General features: G+C 52.8%; 5 protein-coding genes across 5 annotated transcripts; 2 read left to right on the top strand and 3 right to left on the bottom strand.

Moving 5' to 3' along the window:
• Positions 1–147: 147 nt before the first annotated feature.
• CONPUDRAFT_79636 (nucleotide-binding domain-containing protein) lies at positions 148–5,104 on the bottom strand. Its single transcript, XM_007766056.1, has 21 exons — positions 5,061–5,104; positions 4,513–5,003; positions 4,358–4,451; positions 4,130–4,304; positions 3,952–4,073; positions 3,794–3,900; positions 3,698–3,736; positions 3,581–3,649; positions 3,496–3,525; positions 3,149–3,439; positions 3,002–3,098; positions 2,902–2,951; positions 2,732–2,842; positions 2,373–2,671; positions 2,011–2,317; positions 1,749–1,950; positions 1,377–1,678; positions 965–1,320; positions 625–909; positions 454–567; positions 148–398 (listed from the first exon to the last, which is right to left on the bottom strand). The coding sequence occupies exons 2-15, from the start codon at positions 4,987–4,989 to the stop codon at positions 2,284–2,286; spliced, it is 1,995 nt and encodes a 664-aa protein (XP_007764246.1). The 5' UTR covers positions 4,990–5,003; positions 5,061–5,104; the 3' UTR covers positions 148–398; positions 454–567; positions 625–909; positions 965–1,320; positions 1,377–1,678; positions 1,749–1,950; positions 2,011–2,283.
• A 373-nt stretch (positions 5,105–5,477) lies between these two features.
• On the bottom strand, positions 5,478–6,962 carry CONPUDRAFT_47297 (kinase-like protein; the record flags this gene model as incomplete). The annotated part of the gene is made up of 6 exons (XM_007765812.1): positions 5,478–5,628; positions 5,682–5,731; positions 5,786–6,106; positions 6,157–6,279; positions 6,337–6,395; positions 6,449–6,962. The coding sequence occupies 6 exons, from the start codon at positions 6,960–6,962 to the stop codon at positions 5,478–5,480; spliced, it is 1,218 nt and encodes a 405-aa protein (XP_007764002.1).
• Positions 6,963–9,515: 2,553 nt separating this feature from the next.
• On the top strand, positions 9,516–10,736 carry CONPUDRAFT_162217 (uncharacterized protein). The gene is made up of 4 exons (XM_007766374.1): positions 9,516–9,847; positions 9,898–9,970; positions 10,025–10,178; positions 10,230–10,736. Exons 1-4 carry the CDS (start codon positions 9,549–9,551, stop codon positions 10,343–10,345), a joined length of 642 nt encoding a protein of 213 aa, XP_007764564.1. The 5' UTR covers positions 9,516–9,548; the 3' UTR covers positions 10,346–10,736.
• Positions 10,737–11,536: 800 nt separating this feature from the next.
• CONPUDRAFT_117132 (glutamate-tRNA ligase) lies at positions 11,537–14,434 on the bottom strand. The gene is made up of 10 exons (XM_007766373.1): positions 14,208–14,434; positions 13,997–14,159; positions 13,564–13,901; positions 13,347–13,505; positions 13,087–13,295; positions 12,868–13,035; positions 12,708–12,814; positions 12,486–12,651; positions 12,281–12,437; positions 11,537–12,227 (listed from the first exon to the last, which is right to left on the bottom strand). The coding sequence occupies exons 1-10, from the start codon at positions 14,409–14,411 to the stop codon at positions 11,631–11,633; spliced, it is 2,268 nt and encodes a 755-aa protein (XP_007764563.1). The 5' UTR covers positions 14,412–14,434; the 3' UTR covers positions 11,537–11,630.
• A 390-nt stretch (positions 14,435–14,824) lies between these two features.
• On the top strand, positions 14,825–17,638 carry CONPUDRAFT_134751 (2-isopropylmalate synthase). The gene is made up of 5 exons (XM_007766372.1): positions 14,825–14,906; positions 14,988–15,282; positions 15,335–15,724; positions 15,779–15,851; positions 15,900–17,638. The coding sequence occupies exons 1-5, from the start codon at positions 14,893–14,895 to the stop codon at positions 17,522–17,524; spliced, it is 2,397 nt and encodes a 798-aa protein (XP_007764562.1). The 5' UTR covers positions 14,825–14,892; the 3' UTR covers positions 17,525–17,638.
• Positions 17,639–17,640: the final 2 nt, after the last annotated feature.

Here is a 17,640-nt window from a genome sequence, read left to right as displayed (position 1 = left end):
TCTGAACAGCGATACGCCGACAGCCACACAGGCACCGAACAACACTAATAACATCCTGTCATCCAAAAGAGTTCCTCCGTCTCCGTGATCAACGAGGCTTTGCCGCCGTCCGCCGTTGACTCTGAGCTTAACGCCAGTCTGCCTGAGTTAGTGTGCCCAGTGCCCATCCACCATCTGCACCGTTCTCCACGGGTGAATCGTCCTTCGGAGCCTTCGTCCGACATACTGACTAGACTCGAGAGTGAGCTTGAGCGATCCTTGATCCACTTTCAGTCACTACTGCTTCCCTGATGTCAGAGGCATTAGAGAACACAGTGTCTACAACCAAAAAATGGGATCTCGGTCCAGAGACAGAGTACAGGTTTGAGCTCGACCCAGGAGCAGTGCTTGCTATCAAGGTGCGTCCAAGAATTGCCCCACAGGATCGGCTGAAACATGATACGTTAATATTAGCTCGTGCGTGGTCTCGCAGAAATCTTCGGCGCAGAACTCGCAGAAGGCAAAACATACATCTTTGGATGTGAATGCAAGGCTGCTGTGTACACCTGGCAGGGCTGCACGCTCGAGATGAGTCTTCCTCCAACCTAATGCCTCGCACACACCAACCACCTCAACCTTCTGCACGTCACCGGTACAGCTTCAACAGAATATGTTTCAGAAGAAACCCCTATGAGTGCCTACGCCAACCTTCACATCGCCTTTGAACAGATGCGCGTCCGAGCACAGAGTGCTATTCGGGGCTCTCCTATACCTGGCGACGATCCAAGAGCCAGCTCCGAACCCCCTCGTGTCTTGGTCCTGGGACCCGAGAATTCTGGAAAGACAACGATCTGCAAGATACTGACCAACTACGCAGTTCGTGCCGGTCAAAAGTGGAGCCCTCTATTAGTGAACACGGATCCGAGTGAGGTGAGTAGTAGCCGCCGGTGTTCTATCCTGTGAGTCGAATCCATGAATGCCGTAGGGTGCGTGGTCCGTGCCTGGCTGTGTCTCTGCAGCACCGGTCTCTAGTCCAATATCCACCTCCTCCCCCGCAAACCCGTTCGGAGCCACAGCGACCTCGGCACCGACCGCGCTGTCGTCAAACGCGCTCTTGCCCTTGTCGTACTGGTATGGGCACACCGACATCAAGCGGAATCCACTCTTGCTCGACCGTCTCATTCGAAACCTTGGGGAGAATGCTTACGACAGACACGAAAATGACGCTGAAGGTCGAGCGTCCGGGTTCATTATCGACACGCCCTCCACCTTTGCCTCTGGTCCAGCAGGAGAAGCCGAACGCAGACACTCCCTCATCAAAGCATGCGTCGATGCCTTCCGAGGTGCACCTCACTCAATCTCTTCGTGTCTTTCTATTTACCTTTATTCGGACTCACAGTGAACGTCATCCTCGTCGTCGGCCACGAAAAGCTCACCGTCGAAATGCAACGCCTCTTCAGCGCGAAGCTCATCGTTCTCAAGATCCCAAAATCCGGCGGCGTCGTCGAGCTCGACCACAGCTACCGCGAGCGCGTGCAAAAGTACCAGATGCAGGCGTACATGTACGGCCAGAAAATCGACCCGCCCCCCGGCCTGTCCGCCGCGACGCTGGGAGGAGAAGCACTCACGGACCTCATCCTCTCGCCGTCGTCGTCCGTCGTCGACTTCGACACACTGACAATCTACCGCATCGGAGGAGGTACACAGCATCTCCGTCGAATGACGCCGTCCGTCGCTCGTTCCTGACTTTCATTGCGTATTTGTTTCAGAGGCGATGGCGCCTTCTTCCGCCCTTCCAATCGGAGCAAGTCGCACCGTCTCGGAGATGCAGCCCGTCCCTGTCGATCCTGCTTCGCCAGGTTCGGGCCTTCTCGATGCAGTGCTTGCGCTCCTTTCGCCGCCCAACCCGGACGAAGCCGAACGTTACGACGAAGAAGTCCTGGACTTGACCGTCGTCGGATACCTTTATGTGTAAGCCCTACGAAACCCCTCGGTCGATTGCGTTCGTCGTTATTGACGGATGTTCGACAGCACAAGCATAGATGTCAAAAACCGCAAGATGACGATCCTCGCGCCGAATCAAACCTCCTTTACAGGGCGGATAGCAATCGTTGGGTCCCTCGAGTGCCACGAGTAGTACACTAGGACACAACAAAATGGTGCAATATTTGGGATATCTTGAAAGCAAGAGTGCCGATGACTCGATTAATGACAAAGGATCCACGATAATCGTCTTGTTGTGCAAATCTAGACATCTAAATATGTAAAATGAAGAATGAGAGCTAGTAGGGTCCGTTGGCCGTTTCAAAGTATAGAAAGGTCTCTTCCCCACACGCCCCTAAAAAGAAACAGTCAGTCTCATAGCAGCAGGCATAATCTCTAAAAATATTTACCGAATAATCCAATCAATCATAAGCAGTGCGCGCGTCCTTGCCGACACCTGCTCGCTCCAGTACACGCTCCGCCACGCATACATGGCGAGGAGCCCGCCCATGAACGACATCTTTCCGAGATCGAACACCGCCGCGTTACCGATGTACGCCAGATTGCCCAGGTGTGAGTACCGGAATGCCGACGAGACGGCTTCGTCGGTGTCGTAAAGGCCGTGCTCGACGAGGTTAGGCTTGGCCTTTGCCATCTTGCTCAGTTTCTTGCCGAGGTATTTGCCTTGCTGAGAGGCTACTTGGGCGGTCTGCGTGGACGAGTCAGAATCGCGAGGAGGGGAGGATGCGCGTGTGTGGGATATGCTTACAGCAGGCAGAGCGGTGATCTTGTTGCCGACATCTTGGAGGAGGACGGCGAGTTCGTTCAGAGTGAGGCTACCGTCATGGTCGGCATCATAGAGTTCAAACAAGTGGCGAACCTAACCCAAATAGTCGTAAACCTTTCCTGTCTAGAAGTAAACATTGAACATGGACTTACTTTCTGGAGGTGATCCTCGGCCAGAGGGATCTGTTGCTTAATCCTGCGTACTGGGACAATTTAGTCAACTCCGTCTATGACCTGAAGCCGGTGGTCTTACCCATAAACTCCCACTCATCAAAGTCAATCTTGCCGTTCTTATCCTTGTCGGACTCTTCGACGAGCTCTAGCAGATTGGCGATGAGCGAAGTTTCAATCTCCAAAAAAAACTTAGTTCTTCCATCGCCTCTACGCAGTTTGTACCCACAGTAGCACAGTCACCGATAGCATACACCTCTCCACGCGGCGCGCCCTTCACGCGGAGCTGCGAGTCCGTGACGACTGCCTTCTTGTGCACCTGGTTCGGCAGCAGATCCGAGACACGCTGCGAGAATGGGTTCATAGCAATGCCGGTTGACCAAAGGACAAAGTTGGTAGGGATCTGGTGCTCGATGGTTTTACCGTTCTCATCGCGGGTGGTGTACACGACGTGATCAGGGTGCACGGCGGCGACATGCGAGTTGACGATTAGGTCAACCTTATCGCGCGCGAACTTGTCCTGAAGGCGGGCATGAGTTCTGAGGGCCAAACGAGTATAGAACAGGGGAGACGAACCTCAGCATATTTTGAGATCGCCTCCGAGTACTACGGGCACGTTATTCAGGTACGAGTCATAAACGGTTCACGGAGTACCACGCACGGTGTTAAGGATATGTTCCCGAGATTGAATGACATGTATAGAAACCTCCTCCCGGCATATTTTAGGATACTTGATCCAGTTAGTGTTACAGAACTGACGCATTAAAAAGATCCTCACGTAGTTCATGATATCCTCCTGGCAGAAATCGTAGATCTCCTATAGAGGCCGCTTCAGCGTCCGAAGGAACGACGGCGCGACAGAGATAACACGTACGGCGGCCGTCTCCACACCCGTAGGTCCACCACCACACACCACAAAGCTTAGCAATCGCTTCCGCTCTTCAGGCGTGGTGGTCGGAAGGCTGGCAACTTCGAAGTTCTCTGCACGCGGTGCTGTTAAACTCGGGACTTCTAAGACACAAAAACACATACGCATGATGCGGCGGCGAATACCCTGAGCGTCCGAAATGGTCTTCAGCTGGAAGCAATGTTCAAGTCCGGGAACACCGTGTGTACTCGAAACAGAGCCGCAAGCAATGACAATCTTGTCGTAACTAATAGCGGGCGTGAGCTAAGAAAGTTAACGAATGGCACGAGCTACGAGACTCACGGAACGTAGATATGTTTCTTTTCACCGTTTGAACTTATCGTTTCGACTTCCAGAAGACGTTCGCCCATGACCAGATCGACGGCTTTTCCGGATATGAAGTGACCCCGTAGACGTGCGATGACCTTGCGGATAGGCTCAACCAAGCTCCGAACCTGGACCGTACCGACTGCAGCAGCTATTCGCTCCCGTCAAACATAGCCGCGAATCGTGACACTCCGTAACTCTTACAAGGCAGCAAAGGAGTGAAAGTGGTGAAGGTCTCCCCTGTCACGACGGTCACATGGTAGTCTCCTGCGTTCAGTGATTGCAACGTTGCAACAGCCTGAACACCTCCTCGTTCAAGTCAGAAGGCAAACCCAAAGAAACATGAGTGAAGAACATACGCCCCAGCCGCCACCAACAACAACGAGCTTTGGCTTCGTCGAGAGTTCCTTCATTTCATCGTCCTCCTGGTCGTCCACGAGGGACGCAACAATGGGCAGGTTCTTGGGTCCACCCTTCTGAGGGTGCAACGCGAGCGGGGAGATGGGAACCTTGTCGATGTGCTTGTCCGTATACGTGAACGCATCGTGGACGAAGATGCCCGCGCCGAGCACGATGATTCCAACAACTGTAGACGCGCAGAGGTAACCCGTGTATTTGATGCCCGTGAACGTCCGACGCAGGTACTTGGATCGCGGACGGGGTTCAATGGGGATCTTGGGCTTTGTTGAGGAAGAGGAGGGAGCCTCCGTGGCGAGCTGCCTGGCCTGGCGGAGCGAAAAGTGATGTTGACCCAAGTTGGTTGGTCGACATGCCAGTGAAGGGGTCACCGCATAGCGGCCTAGCCTGGCCGAGCGGCAGAATGCTTGCATTAGCATTCAAGAAGGTCTACCTGGAGAACGTAAGCCCAGAAGCCTCAGAAGAGAATTGCGAGAGGAAGCGCATATACCTGAGACCGACGCGCGCCGCACACGAGGAAGAGGAGCTAACTTGTATGATGTGAACCGGAGCGCACTAGAACTAGTACTGGCATTGACGTATTAAATTGTTGCCTCGACGTCACGCATATTTATGTCCACGCGCGATTCGGCCGATGCTGTCGCACGCAATCTCAGACTCTCGAGCAGAGTCATAACTATTATGAACACAACAGAGGATAATGCAAAAGCAGCAGTTGGATATTGCTAGGTGGAATGATACAGTTGCGGATATACGGTTGCACAGACAGATGATGGGCACAAGTGCTTAAAGAGACAAACCGAAATAATGTGGTAAGTAGACTGTCCGGATAGTTTTGAGTGAGGTTGCGCAGGGATTATCGGAATAGAATGTAGTAATAAATAAATGGTAGGTCCCGGGTGGCCGATCATCGCGTTCGATACTCAGTCACAAGGTGTTCAAGCTCCTCGACGACTTCGCTCATAGTTGGTCGATCCTGCGCATCCTGAGCCCACATGCGTTCTACAAGGTCTACAATTTCAGGACACCATTGTTTCCGTAACCCAGCAATCGAAGGTCTTGAGAGGTCATTAGAAATATTGAGTGTGGAGGGGATACAGAGTCTGCTCACCTTTGACGTTTTGCACCAACTGCATCATAAATAGCGTGCTCGTTCATACCCTGTATATAATAGTTAGCTCCTTCGCGACTAGTTGGGAGTCCCACATCACATACCTCCCAAGGGAATTTCTTCGTACTAACGTGCCATTGCAACATCTCCCAGAACACCATAGCGCACGAGAACACGTCCACCTTATGGTTGTACTTGGGATGAGGACTCCACAGCTCTGGAGCTTGCCAGTTGACTGTGCCCACTACACTTCGAACCATCGAGCGGGTGGACTGCTTGACCTTGGCAAGACCGAAGTCTGCAATTTTGGCGACTCCCTTGGAGGTAATGAGGATATTCGACGATTTACAGTCTCTGTGAATGATGGAAGGTTTGCGCATATGCAAGTATTCTAAGCCGCGAGCAATGTCGAACATGATGCAGAGCTGAAGATAATGAGCCCATGTGGCATAAAGAATCAAGTGGACACACGTACAACTTTATAAAGAGTAGGCGGGGCTACATTGCGAACATAATCAAAAAGATCGCCGTTAGAGCATAACTCGCTGACAATCATGACGGGTGTTTCTTTCGTATTTTCGGGAATGCTAACACCAAGCTACAACACACAGTGAGCCCAAACAATATCGAAGGCCAATCACCAACAAGGACTTACAAAACGGACGATATTGGGATGATCGAAGCCGCCGAGCAACTTGAGTTCCTTAATATCCACTACAAACAGTTAGCCCAAAGAAGATTGGCCATCTGAAAGTGGTCAGCCTTACTTGAACTTAGTTGATCGCGGAACTCGGCGAGGGCGACCTTGCGGCCCTTGAATTTGCCAATGAAGACATCCTTAAAGCCACCACTGCCGATCTTCTCGAGCTTGGTGAGCTTGTCATAAGGGATCTCGCGGTCATCAAGTCCTAAACTCTCCAGATCCAGCTCCAGCTCAGGCTCAGGCTCCTTGTTGTTCTCCGGAGTCCGAGGTTCGTCAAGGTGAACACGATCGGACCGCATGAGAACAGGAGTCGTGCCTTGACTGCTGCTCCTTGTTCGGCGCTTGCGTGCACGTACAGTCGATGGTGGGCGAGCCGTGCCCGTTGATGACGGTGATGAAAAAGAGAACTCGCTTGTACGGCGATCGCGCCATTGCAGCAGTGAACGAGCAAGCTGAGGCTTTGTGCCCCCGACGTCAAGGTCCCTGCTCTCGCAAAGACGAACCAAGTCATCACGTCGGAGTCTAACTAGCGTCTTCGCAGTAGCGACGGTGAGGTCAACTGAAAGTGCACTTAGCATATAGAAAAGCAAGTAAGCTGGATGGAAAACATACTGTCATCATCCTCCAATGCTTCAGCGTCTTCGTGCTCAGCCTCAGCATCAAGGTCAATATCCTCTTCGGCTTCGTCAGCATCATCAGCTTCTTCGTTCTCTTCCTCATCTTCGTCTCCAACATCCTCTTCAGCTTCCTCCATGTCCTCTTCCTCTTCCTCATCGTCACCAACCACTTTTCCGCTGCGAAGTTTGCGAGGAGTGACCGAGACCGAAGCATTACTGCCCGGGTCCTCATAAGTCTCATCCTCCTCACCCTCAACAGTCTCCTCCGACTCCTCGCCTTCATCTTCTTCCTCAAGGTCTACGCTACCTTCTTCCAGTTCATCTTCTTCCTCTTCTTCCTCTTCGTCATCACCTTCGCCTCCGTCAGCGACGGTTCGGCTCTGAGTATGGCGGGGGCGGAGACGCCGTCTAAGAGGAGTCCTGCGAACGTCCTGGGGAGGTGGTGTAGGAGACGGTGATGAAACGAGTTCATCAACCTCTTCCTCGTCATCTTGTGAATCGGACTGCTCATCTCCAGCCGAAGCTGAACGAGTGCGGGCGCGAGGCTTTGGCGTCGCCTCGATGTCCTCCGCGGCCTCTACATCAGACATCTTGCTAGAGGAACCTTTGCTCTTATCCTTGCTGCGCAGACGCCGTGGGCTAGGACCAGTCATCTTGCCCTCCAGCACTTCTAAGTCGGTGAGCTCGCTGTCGCTGCCTGAAGGTCCCGGCTCATGCGTCTGAACGTCTTCAACAAACTCAACTTGCTTTGCCTTGCCCTTGGCTTTGCTCAAAGCAGCTTGAGAGGCAGTTTGCTCGGCGGAGACCTTTCTTGTCCGGAGTCGAGTATTGGGTGGTGAGGATGAAGCAGTGTTCGAAGAGCTAGGTCCGGGAGAAGAGCGACCAGAGGAGGTACGTGTCCCACGACGTCTGATAGGACATATCAAAAACGCGTCTCACGTGAATTGACCAGCAAGCGTACCTCGGGAAAGTAGTGCCATTGACCTGCTTGGAGCTCGAGAACACATCTGGTTCATCGACATCAGGAGACGGATAGAGTTGTCCAAATGATGCACTTCGAGTGGTCAGTTGCTTTGCTTGGCCATTCGATAAGAGGTTCATAGTGGCTCGTCGTTTCAAACCATTCACCATCCCAGGACGCTGTTTGCCGTGAAAATCAGACACGTCAGCAGAATTGCCATCGTCAGATGAGCAGTCGCTGGCGTCTCCCTTAGCAGGAGGAGACGACGGAGGCAATGAAGCGAGATCGTCTCGCGCTGCGATGATTTCCTGGGCCAGATCCTGTTTGGTCAAGGTCTCGGGATCGTCCGACAGACCAGTTGCTTGATACAAGCGAACGAGTTCATCCTTCCTGAGTCGAAGAAGGGTCTTCTCAGACGCCTCATTTATATAGAACTCGTCCGCTAACACGAGGCGTCAGCAAATGAGGCGTCCCCACATTAATCTTAGATAACTCACATGACCCTTCTTCGTCACTCGCGGCGTCGTCGGACAGATCCGAGGTGGTCCACTTGCTACTATCGACATCCATTGAACTCGCCTCTGATGCATCGTCACTGGGCGGCTCCTCTGAATATTTGTGTCTTTTCGTCCTCCCTGAACCACGCGTTGAGCGCGAACTTGCATGGCCGTTCTCATTGGCACCTGAGACGCGTTTTCGTTTTGAACCAACAGTCTCATTGCTCACACTTCGCATGCCGTCCTTGTTTAGAAAACGCTGGCGCGACGGTAAGCGGCGTAGATTGGGATGAAGGGGGGCGAGGATGGGTCGACGCGGGGTCTCTGTGTCTTCTGACGACTGGGAGGACGCGCCAGAGGCGTGGGAATGTACGGTTGACCTTTGCAAGCGATTGACGAACGCGAGAGCGCGTTTTGCGGCGGATGAGTGGCGAAGCGATAACTTTCTACGAGATAACGTGCTGCTTGACGGCGGGCGCGATACTCGATGGGACGAACGGTGCTGTGCCATAACCATGGACGAAAATTGGAACCAGAAACGGAGCTGCCGCGACTGAACCTAGTTCAGATCGGAAAGCAGAGAGAGGGGGAAGCAGAGAGAGGGATTGGAGTGATAACGTGAGGATGTTCGTTGACGATTCAGAGGGCGGACATTGACGTCTTGCTTGCCGTCGTCGTCGATGTTGACTTCGAGTAACTTCAGTCTTTTGTTTGGCGCCAGGTTTGGCCCCAGAACAGCGCAGCCACAGGGACAAGCAAGCTCAAACAATGTCCGTGGCGTGGAAAGTCGGCTTTGGCGCAAAAAATGGGCCGGACTTCCATTTTGTCCGGGTTCTGGGCCTGACTTCACTTTGGCTGCGGATATGTAGCTCCGCAATATTGTGCACCAATATTGCATGATCGGAGAAAGCTTCCGACAGATCGTCTATCAAGGTTTCGATTTGAATCATTTACTAGAAGCGGCCTGGCTGATTCGCTGGCCCTGTTCTCGTGGGGTCACCGTATGTATACATAAAGTTCCGCTTGACACTGAGGGCTCCCCTGGCTTTCCCTGACCGTCATCCTCGCTCCGTAGTCAAGCCACCAGCAATGACGATCCTCAAGTTCACGAAAGCCGACATGCTCAACTCGACTCTTGTCACCCCAGAGACCGGAGCTCCTGTTTTCACCATCCTCACGAGATCCCACTTCATCCGCGCAAACGGACGGGACTCAGATACCGAGAGCGAGGATGAAGATAGCGCGACCCAGCGCACCATTATCACCAACAAGACAGGCAGGACTGTAGCAGAGATTGCGTGGAAGGGCAGACAACCAGTGGAGGTTGTCATTGGGAAGGAGAAGATAAATGTAAAAGGGATGTTTGGGACAAAGAGTGCAATACTATCGTACGTCTTCCGCCACTCACTCGCATGCTTCCGCCCTTATCCTTCTTCAGTCAAAATGTTGTTGGGCTGCCAACTCGTTTTGACCCAGAACTGTTTTGGCTGGCAGCACCTAGTGGTCTTTCGGTACGTTTTTTGTACTTCATCAAATGCCACCTTTCTCATCGCGAAGTACCGCAGCTACTAGACTATGAGTCAAGTCAAACTAGAGGACAATATCACGTCAATGCAATACGCGTTGGCGATAAGCTACGAGCCGCTCCAATAGCAGGCTTTGGAAACGACTACCTCGAGTTCGATAGCCATCCTGACGCTCCGACAGAAGAATTTATTGGTATGTATCAAACGGACACCGCAGTCTTCATACTCATGCTTTACTCTCCAGTATCATTTATCCTGGTGGAAACGATGAGACGCGGCCGCTTCAATCTCAATCCGCACAAACCCTGGACAGAAAATTTGGCCAGTATAGGGCGGAAAATACGAAGAAGTTCCGTCTGAACGTCTCCCACCACCAGCATACCGTTAGACATTGCATATTTTTTCCTCTGTCCATATTGTGTACTCCTGATCACTCTTCATTTCCTCCTTTTTGGTTCTGTAGCTCTACACACACTTCACGCTATACCTCGTCGCATTCGATATTCGACATTCCGTGGCCCTCCGTTTTGTCTCTCTACTTTGACCTTCTCCTCGCATTGTTTTAACTCCAGGCAAATATGCCTGACGTCGTCACTCATTTACCCACATCCAACGCCTTGATCATGCATTCTTGGTTATCTCCACCTCGGATACGATGTATTTTTCCAGTCCCACCACTGCTACCGCTGTTCGCAGCGGCCCCAACCTGTCAAGATATGACCCAAACTGAATTCGACATAGTTCGACATCCCACATTTCAGTCCATCCTCCGCATTGTGACCCTGTTTCGCTCGCACGTCGTATGGTCGGTAGATCCGGAGTACCCGGATAGGCGGTCACATTCATGGGATGCACTTCCTCAAATGGGAATCCCTTTGTAAGTACTTCTGGAACTCCACCTTTGAGTTTTCCATCTTTAGCTCGCGAGCTCAGTGTCAGGCGGAAAGAAACTTTAAGACGGCCGTCGCTCGTCGGTCATGAAGTCAAGAAGGGCCTCGTTTATCCCCGCAGATCATTTTCCGAAGTCATGATGCCAGTGTGGAGTTTTTGACGAATTTTTGAAGGTTTCTACCGTGTGCCATGATATTTGTCCCTGCTTCGTAGCCTGCAGTCGCCGTTATTAGGCCCAAAAATGTTTGATCAAATGTCTTTCTGGATCATCCAAACAAAGAAGGTAAGCCAAGCAGCTCAAATTATTGAGTTCGCGAGGGCGAACTGGGCGAAAGCCCTCGGACATTAAATCGAAAAGCGCAAGGTGACTTGGTCGGTGGCGACAGCGCTAACGTCGCCATGGTTAAGGAGGTTGGTAGCGAGCGCCGAGGACTGATTACAGAAAATGGTTGACATGCGGAAACCCTTTTCCGCTCGAATGTCAGAGGATGTTAGTCAAGAATGCCGTGGGCCAATAATGCAAACGAGTGCAAAGTGATCAGTGAATATTTGGCCGAGGCAAAGGTGGAATGATACGCTTTCGCGGTCTGCGCGTTCACCACGCCTGCATCTGCCAGATATTCTATGGCAATTACTGGACAGAAACGGACAGAAAACAGAGGGAGAAAACGGATCCCATGTTCCAACTATCTTAATCTACAAGCAGAACGATACAGTATTCATCATACCCCATGCTTCGAGAAGAGGCAAACGATTAATCCTCGTACACATTTTTTACCTCATACATCTTCGTCGTCGCCCCCGGCTGTATAGGCTGAACACCATACACCTTCTCCACATCATACATCTTCGTCGTCACCGGCGTCCCGCCCGCGATCGCCGCCGCAGCGTTGGGATCCGTCGGCGCAGCACCGCCGGCTCCCGCCTTACTCGCGAGACTCGCCGCGCGCCCGTCGGGAATGTGGATGAACTCCAGCCTGCTTGTCTCGTCCGACTTGCCGTCGAAGATGTAGTATCCCTTGCGTTCAAACTGAATAATGTCGCCCTTCTTGAGCGTGCTCACGTTCGCGTCGGCGAGCGCCTCGGTCCGGAACTCCGTAACAGGCGTCACGAACTTCTCGAGCTCGTCCTCCTCCTCAAGTTTCTTCTTCGTGATCAGGTAGTCGTAATCGAGCAGCGTGACGTCGACCATCTGGTGCTCAGCCGTCGGCTGCGCGAGCCACGTAATCTTTTTCTTGGTCTTGCGGAAATCGCCATCAAGGTGCAAGTCCATTGTCAGCGCGGTGATCTTGCCGGCGCTGTCGGTCTCTTTCGAGCAGACAATGGCATTGCCCCAGTCCATGAGGGTAATCTGAATGTATATGGATGAAAGCACACTTTAGCATCCGAAGACATGCGACTAACCTCTTCTTGGTCCTCGAATGACGCCGCATCCTCCTGCTCGACCAAAACAGTCGACGTGAACACAGTTTTCTTATCGCCTACTTCGGGGTTCTTCTTGTGTCGAGGCAGGGTCTTGACTTCGGGAGCGGACGGTCCACCATTAATCGTAACAGGCACCCTGTCAAATGTAAGACGACATTGTATTCATATTAACTCCAGAACCTACTTGTTGTCATGCTCGACAGCCCAGAACCGGGGTGCAACTGGGTCTATGGCTTTCTTGTTCATGGCCCAGATGGAATCCCATTCAAGGGAGACGATGGCCTGTGAGGGTCCCTGCAGCAGCATGAACTGCGAAAGCGCCTCGACAGTCAGCCCTCGCCGGCGAATACCTGTTTTTCCGGCCATTAACTTCCATGACACAGGACAAGGTCGCAATCATCTTTACCTCGAATTGTTGGGAAACGGGGGTCATCCCAGCCTCTCACGAGGTTGTTGTCAACAAACCAATGGAGCTTGCGTTTCGACAACAAAGTATAGATGAAGTTCAGACGACTAATAACCGGTAATTAGCTCCTTGGAATGAAGATCAGAAACAGGGGATTGACCTGAAATCCCAAATCTGCACTGAACGAATACCAAGAGCCTCAATCATCCAGAAGTACTGGGGATTACGGTCTCGGTACTCGTTAGTTCTTAAGGCATGAGTGACGCCTTCGATAGAGTCCACAATGGGACATGCGAAGTCGTAGGTTGGGTATATCTTCCATTTGTCCCTATCGAACAGGGCTCAGAAATTAGCAAAGACGAGGTAAGAGAAGCCGTACCCTGTGCGATGATGAGCGACTAAGTTGCACCTGTAGATGACTGGGTCGCGAAGTGCCTTGTTGGGGTTGTCCACGCTGATCTTGGCCCGCAGGCACCACTTTACGCCCGTCTCGGTCCCTGACTTCATATCGTCGAAGTGCTTCAGGTTCTCCTCCACCGAATCATCGCGGTGTTTGGATGCAATGCCTTCCATTCGCTCGTGGCGCATCTACGGTGGATGAATGGGTTAGGAACACAAAAGAACGCGGTTTCTGCCAACCTGCATCTGCTCGGTGTCATCGGCGTACGCCTTGCCGGTCTTGATCATTTGAAGGGCGAGTTCGTACATCTTGTCGAAGTAGTCCGACGTATGCGTTACTTGGTCGGGACGGATATCAAGCAACTCAAGGTCGCCGATCATAGAATCCTCAAACTCGGCCTGCGTGCTTTCAGAATCAGTCGCATGCATCAAACTCGACAAAAGAGGCTGTCCTCACCCGCTCCTTCGAAGGGTTCGTGTCGTCAAATCGGAGGATCAGCTTCCCTTTATACATCTTCGCAAAGTAGTTGTTGAGCATCGCAGCCTTCGCATGTCCGATGTGCAGGTAACCACTCGGCTCGGGTGGGAATCGCGTGACGACCTGTCCCTCCTTCGCGCCCTGCAGACCGAGCGCGAAGCCTGCTGCGGTCTTGTTCGTGCGCGCCTTGTTGGCCCTGGCCTCTGCGCGACTGGAGACGGCGAGCTGAGCGGCCTCGAGGCTGTCGATGTGGGAGAACCAGCGGAGGAGGTGGACGTGCACGTTATTCTTGAGGAGACCTATGATCTTTACATTGCCTGTGGGTCCAATGGACAGGGGTGAATGGAAGTTGATTCGGGGCCATTCATTCTTTCGTTGGCCGAAGAAGGGACGGAAGGGAAGGCGGACGCACCTTTGATGGCGCCCCATACCATCCAGTCAGCGGCTGTGATATCGTGGCCGACTAGGAAGGTGCGGTATGCCAGGTGATCATCCAAAGTGTCAAGCCCAGATATGATTTCCGGGACGCTGGCCAGGGTTTGCAACGCTTTGGCGAGGGCAAAGTAGACCGAGCTCTAGGTTCATCAGAATGGGCGTACATACAGAAACGGAATTATATGTACTTTTGTGCTGTCTCCTGAGAGACCGCCGTCCGTAGCAAGCGCCTGGACAATCTCGTCCTCGGAGGTTATGCGTGAGCCATCGAGCTCGAGCTCAATGCCTTTGGCGTCCTCGTCGTAGTTGAGGACTGCTTTTTGAGTGTGGGTTGCGGCAGCGACTGCTGCAAAGGGGAAAGGGGATGCTTTCGAGGAAAGCGTTAGGGACATAGTGGGTGGGGGGACGATAGCGCACACCTCAACGAGTCGAGATAACTTTCGCGTCGAGTCAATCTGACTACATCGATCTTATCTAAGATTGACCGCGTCTATTGATGTTCGCACATCTCACACCACGACGTCTACGTTCCTAGATTCTGAGTACAACAAGTGAATATAGTCGTTGTTGATGTGCACGAGCATGCAGTCACATCAGACAATGACCAAAGGCAGCAAACAAAGTTCGAAATATCCTCCAAGCGAGCCGTCGTGCTGCTCTTCGGCTTTGGGCCCGAAAAGATGATATATTGGAGTGCATGAATGGAAGGTTTTTCGGATATGGTGGCATCCAAGAACTTTAGTGCATGACTCGTGCTTGAATCAGAGTGCTCTATAAAGCCACACCACCTCCATCTCTGTATCTTACAGCCCCGTAATTGTTTTTTCTGCCGCCCATTCCTCTCCCTTTTCTTCTTCTTCTCAAAAGGCCAAGATGCCATGCATGCTGTATGTCGCCGTTCGTCGTCGCGCGTCGGACGCACGTCCCCATTTTTGACTTGTGCTCACCATCAAACTCTCTTTTTCTAGCATCGACCCATCGGCAAAGTACAGGCCATACGTCCCCCTCAAAATCGACAACCGACAATGGCCCACGAAGACGTTCTCTAAGCCCCCCATCTGGCTTTCGACGGACCTGCGCGATGGCAACCAGGCCCTCGCGAACCCCATGACGGGCGATCAGAAGCTCACGTTCTTCAGGCTCTTGCTGCGATGCGGGTTCAAGGAAATCGAGATCGCGTACCCGGCTGCCAGCGACACGGACTTCAACTTTGTCCGAAGCTTGATCGAGAACAACGAGATCCCTGATGATGTCTGGATACAGGTGCGCGCGTGTCTGTTATGTCTGCGGTAACACGGATTAACACCTGGACCAGGTCTTGACCCCCGCACGCGAGGACCTCATTCGAAGGACATTCGAGGCGGTCAAAGGTGCAAAAAATGTCATCATCCACATGTACAACGCGACGTGCCCAATGTTCCGCAATGTCGTCTTCAGAAATGACCAGGCACAGACCGTAAAGCTCGCAGTAACGCACACCCAGCTTGTCAGGGAATTGGCAGACAAGTACTCGGCAGAGCATAACATGAAGATCCGTTACGAGTACAGCCCCGAGACATTCTCGCAAACTGAGATCGAGTTCTCTCTCGAGATCTGCGAGGCGGTCAAGAAGACATGGGGCAAGGCAGGATTGGGCGATGAGCGCATCATCTTCAACCTTCCTGCCACCGTGGAGATTGCACCACCAAACCATTACGCCGATCAGGTGTGTAGTACTCATATTATGCGTTCTGCAGAGCAGATTTTGAATGAGTTTAAGATCGAGTACTTTGGTACCCACATTTCCGAACGTGAGAAGGTTGTGATCAGTCTGCATCCCCACAACGATCGAGGTAAGCGCTGTCAAGCTTCGTTAAAGGACCACGCTCAAACTCGATCAGGCACTGGCATTGCTGCCGCCGAGCTCGCCTGTCTTGCGGGTGCGGATCGAGTCGAGGGCTGTCTGTTTGGTAACGGAGAGCGAACCGGAAACGTTGACATTGTGAACCTTGCCCTCAACCTCTATACCCAGGGCATCGCACCCCAGCTCGACTTCAGTGACATTCAAAGCATCATCGAGATTGTCACGCAATGCAACGACCTTCCGGTCCACCCACGGCATCCTTACGGCGGCGAGCTCGTGTTCACCGCCTTCTCAGGCTCACACCAGGACGCGATCAAGAAGGGCTTCGAGGACCAGAATATCCGCCACGAGAAGGCTGCTGCTGCTGGCGAGGCTCAGATTTGGGACATGCCATACTTGCCGATCGACCCTCTCGACCTCGGCTGCAACTACGAGGCAGTCATCCGCGTCAACTCGCAGTCGGGCAAGGGCGGTATCGCATATATCGTCAAACAGAACCTGCACCTCGACTTGCCGCGCAAAATGCAGATGGTGTTCTACCAGGTCATCCAAGAGATCTCAGACCGCGAGGCCCGCGAGGTCACCGTCGACGATATCACCACCGCATTCAGAAAGACGTATCACTTTGGTGGTCCGAAGTACGAAGGCCGCCTTGCCCTGCGGAACTTCCGTATCACGACCGAAGGTTCGGGTGACCTTCCGAATGGCGTTGGTGGAGACGAAACTCCGCCAGACGAACGTCGTCGCTTCGATGGGACTGTCGTTGTCGATGGTGTTCTGCGTGTCATCCGTGGCGATGGCAACGGTCCCATCTCCTCTCTCCTCGATGCTCTGCGCAAGCACCTAGACATCCAGCTGAGTCTAAGAGAGTACACGGAGCACACTATTGGTTTCGACCAGGGCGCCAGGGCTGCTGCATACATCGAACTTGTGCCGCTCTCTCCTGATGTCAAGGACGAGCGCCGTGCCGCTCAATCATGGTGGGGCGTTGGCCTCGATTCCGACATCGCTGCCGCAGGTCTACGTGCTGTCCTGAGCGCTGCAAACAACGCCATTGGTGACCGCGCTCTGCCTGAACTCAAGCTCAGCGTCGGGTTCGATACCTCAAGCGGACAATCTGATGTCTCGGATGCGATTGTCAACTCGCTGAACCTCACTCTGCCACGGAGGCTGCAGGCATCATTCTTTGAGGTCGTGCAGCGCGCAACGCACGCATCGGGCGGGCAGATCTCGTATGAAGACCTAACGAAGCTGTTCCAAACGACCTACGGGTACGAGGTCGCGGAGAAGGCCAGGATCAGCCTGGAGTCGTTCACCATTGAGCCTATTGGCTCGGATGGCGGCCGTCGGTTTAACGGCAACTTGCTCGTCGACGGCGAGGCACGCAAGGTGGCTGGGGAGGGCAACGGACCCCTATCATCTGCGCTAGCGGCACTGCACACGATGATTGAGGGTACGCTGTCTATCCGGGAGTACTCGGAGCACTCGGTTGGAGCTGGCAGCGAGGTGAAGGCTGTGTCCTTTGTTGAGCTATTGTATGAGGTGAATGGGAAGAAGGAGTCGGCGTGGGGGCTGGGCAGCGATACGGACATTACAGCATCGGGTCTACGTGGCGTGATGAGGTCGGCGAGTAGTCTGCCTGTTGTGCTGAAGGCAGCTTAAAATGAGCCTGTGGAAGGCTGGTGACTATTTAGCGATTTGCTTAGCTGTATCTAATAGTAGTATTATTTGAAGCATTGTATTCTTGCACACCTTTGATTCTGTATGTGACGTCACGG

This window comes from Coniophora puteana (assembly GCF_000271625.1).
Source record: "Coniophora puteana RWD-64-598 SS2 unplaced genomic scaffold CONPUscaffold_2, whole genome shotgun sequence".
Lineage (NCBI taxonomy): Eukaryota > Fungi > Basidiomycota > Agaricomycetes > Boletales > Coniophoraceae > Coniophora > Coniophora puteana.
Note: the sequence above shows the minus strand (reverse complement) of the source record. Positions and strands in the feature narration are given on the sequence as shown.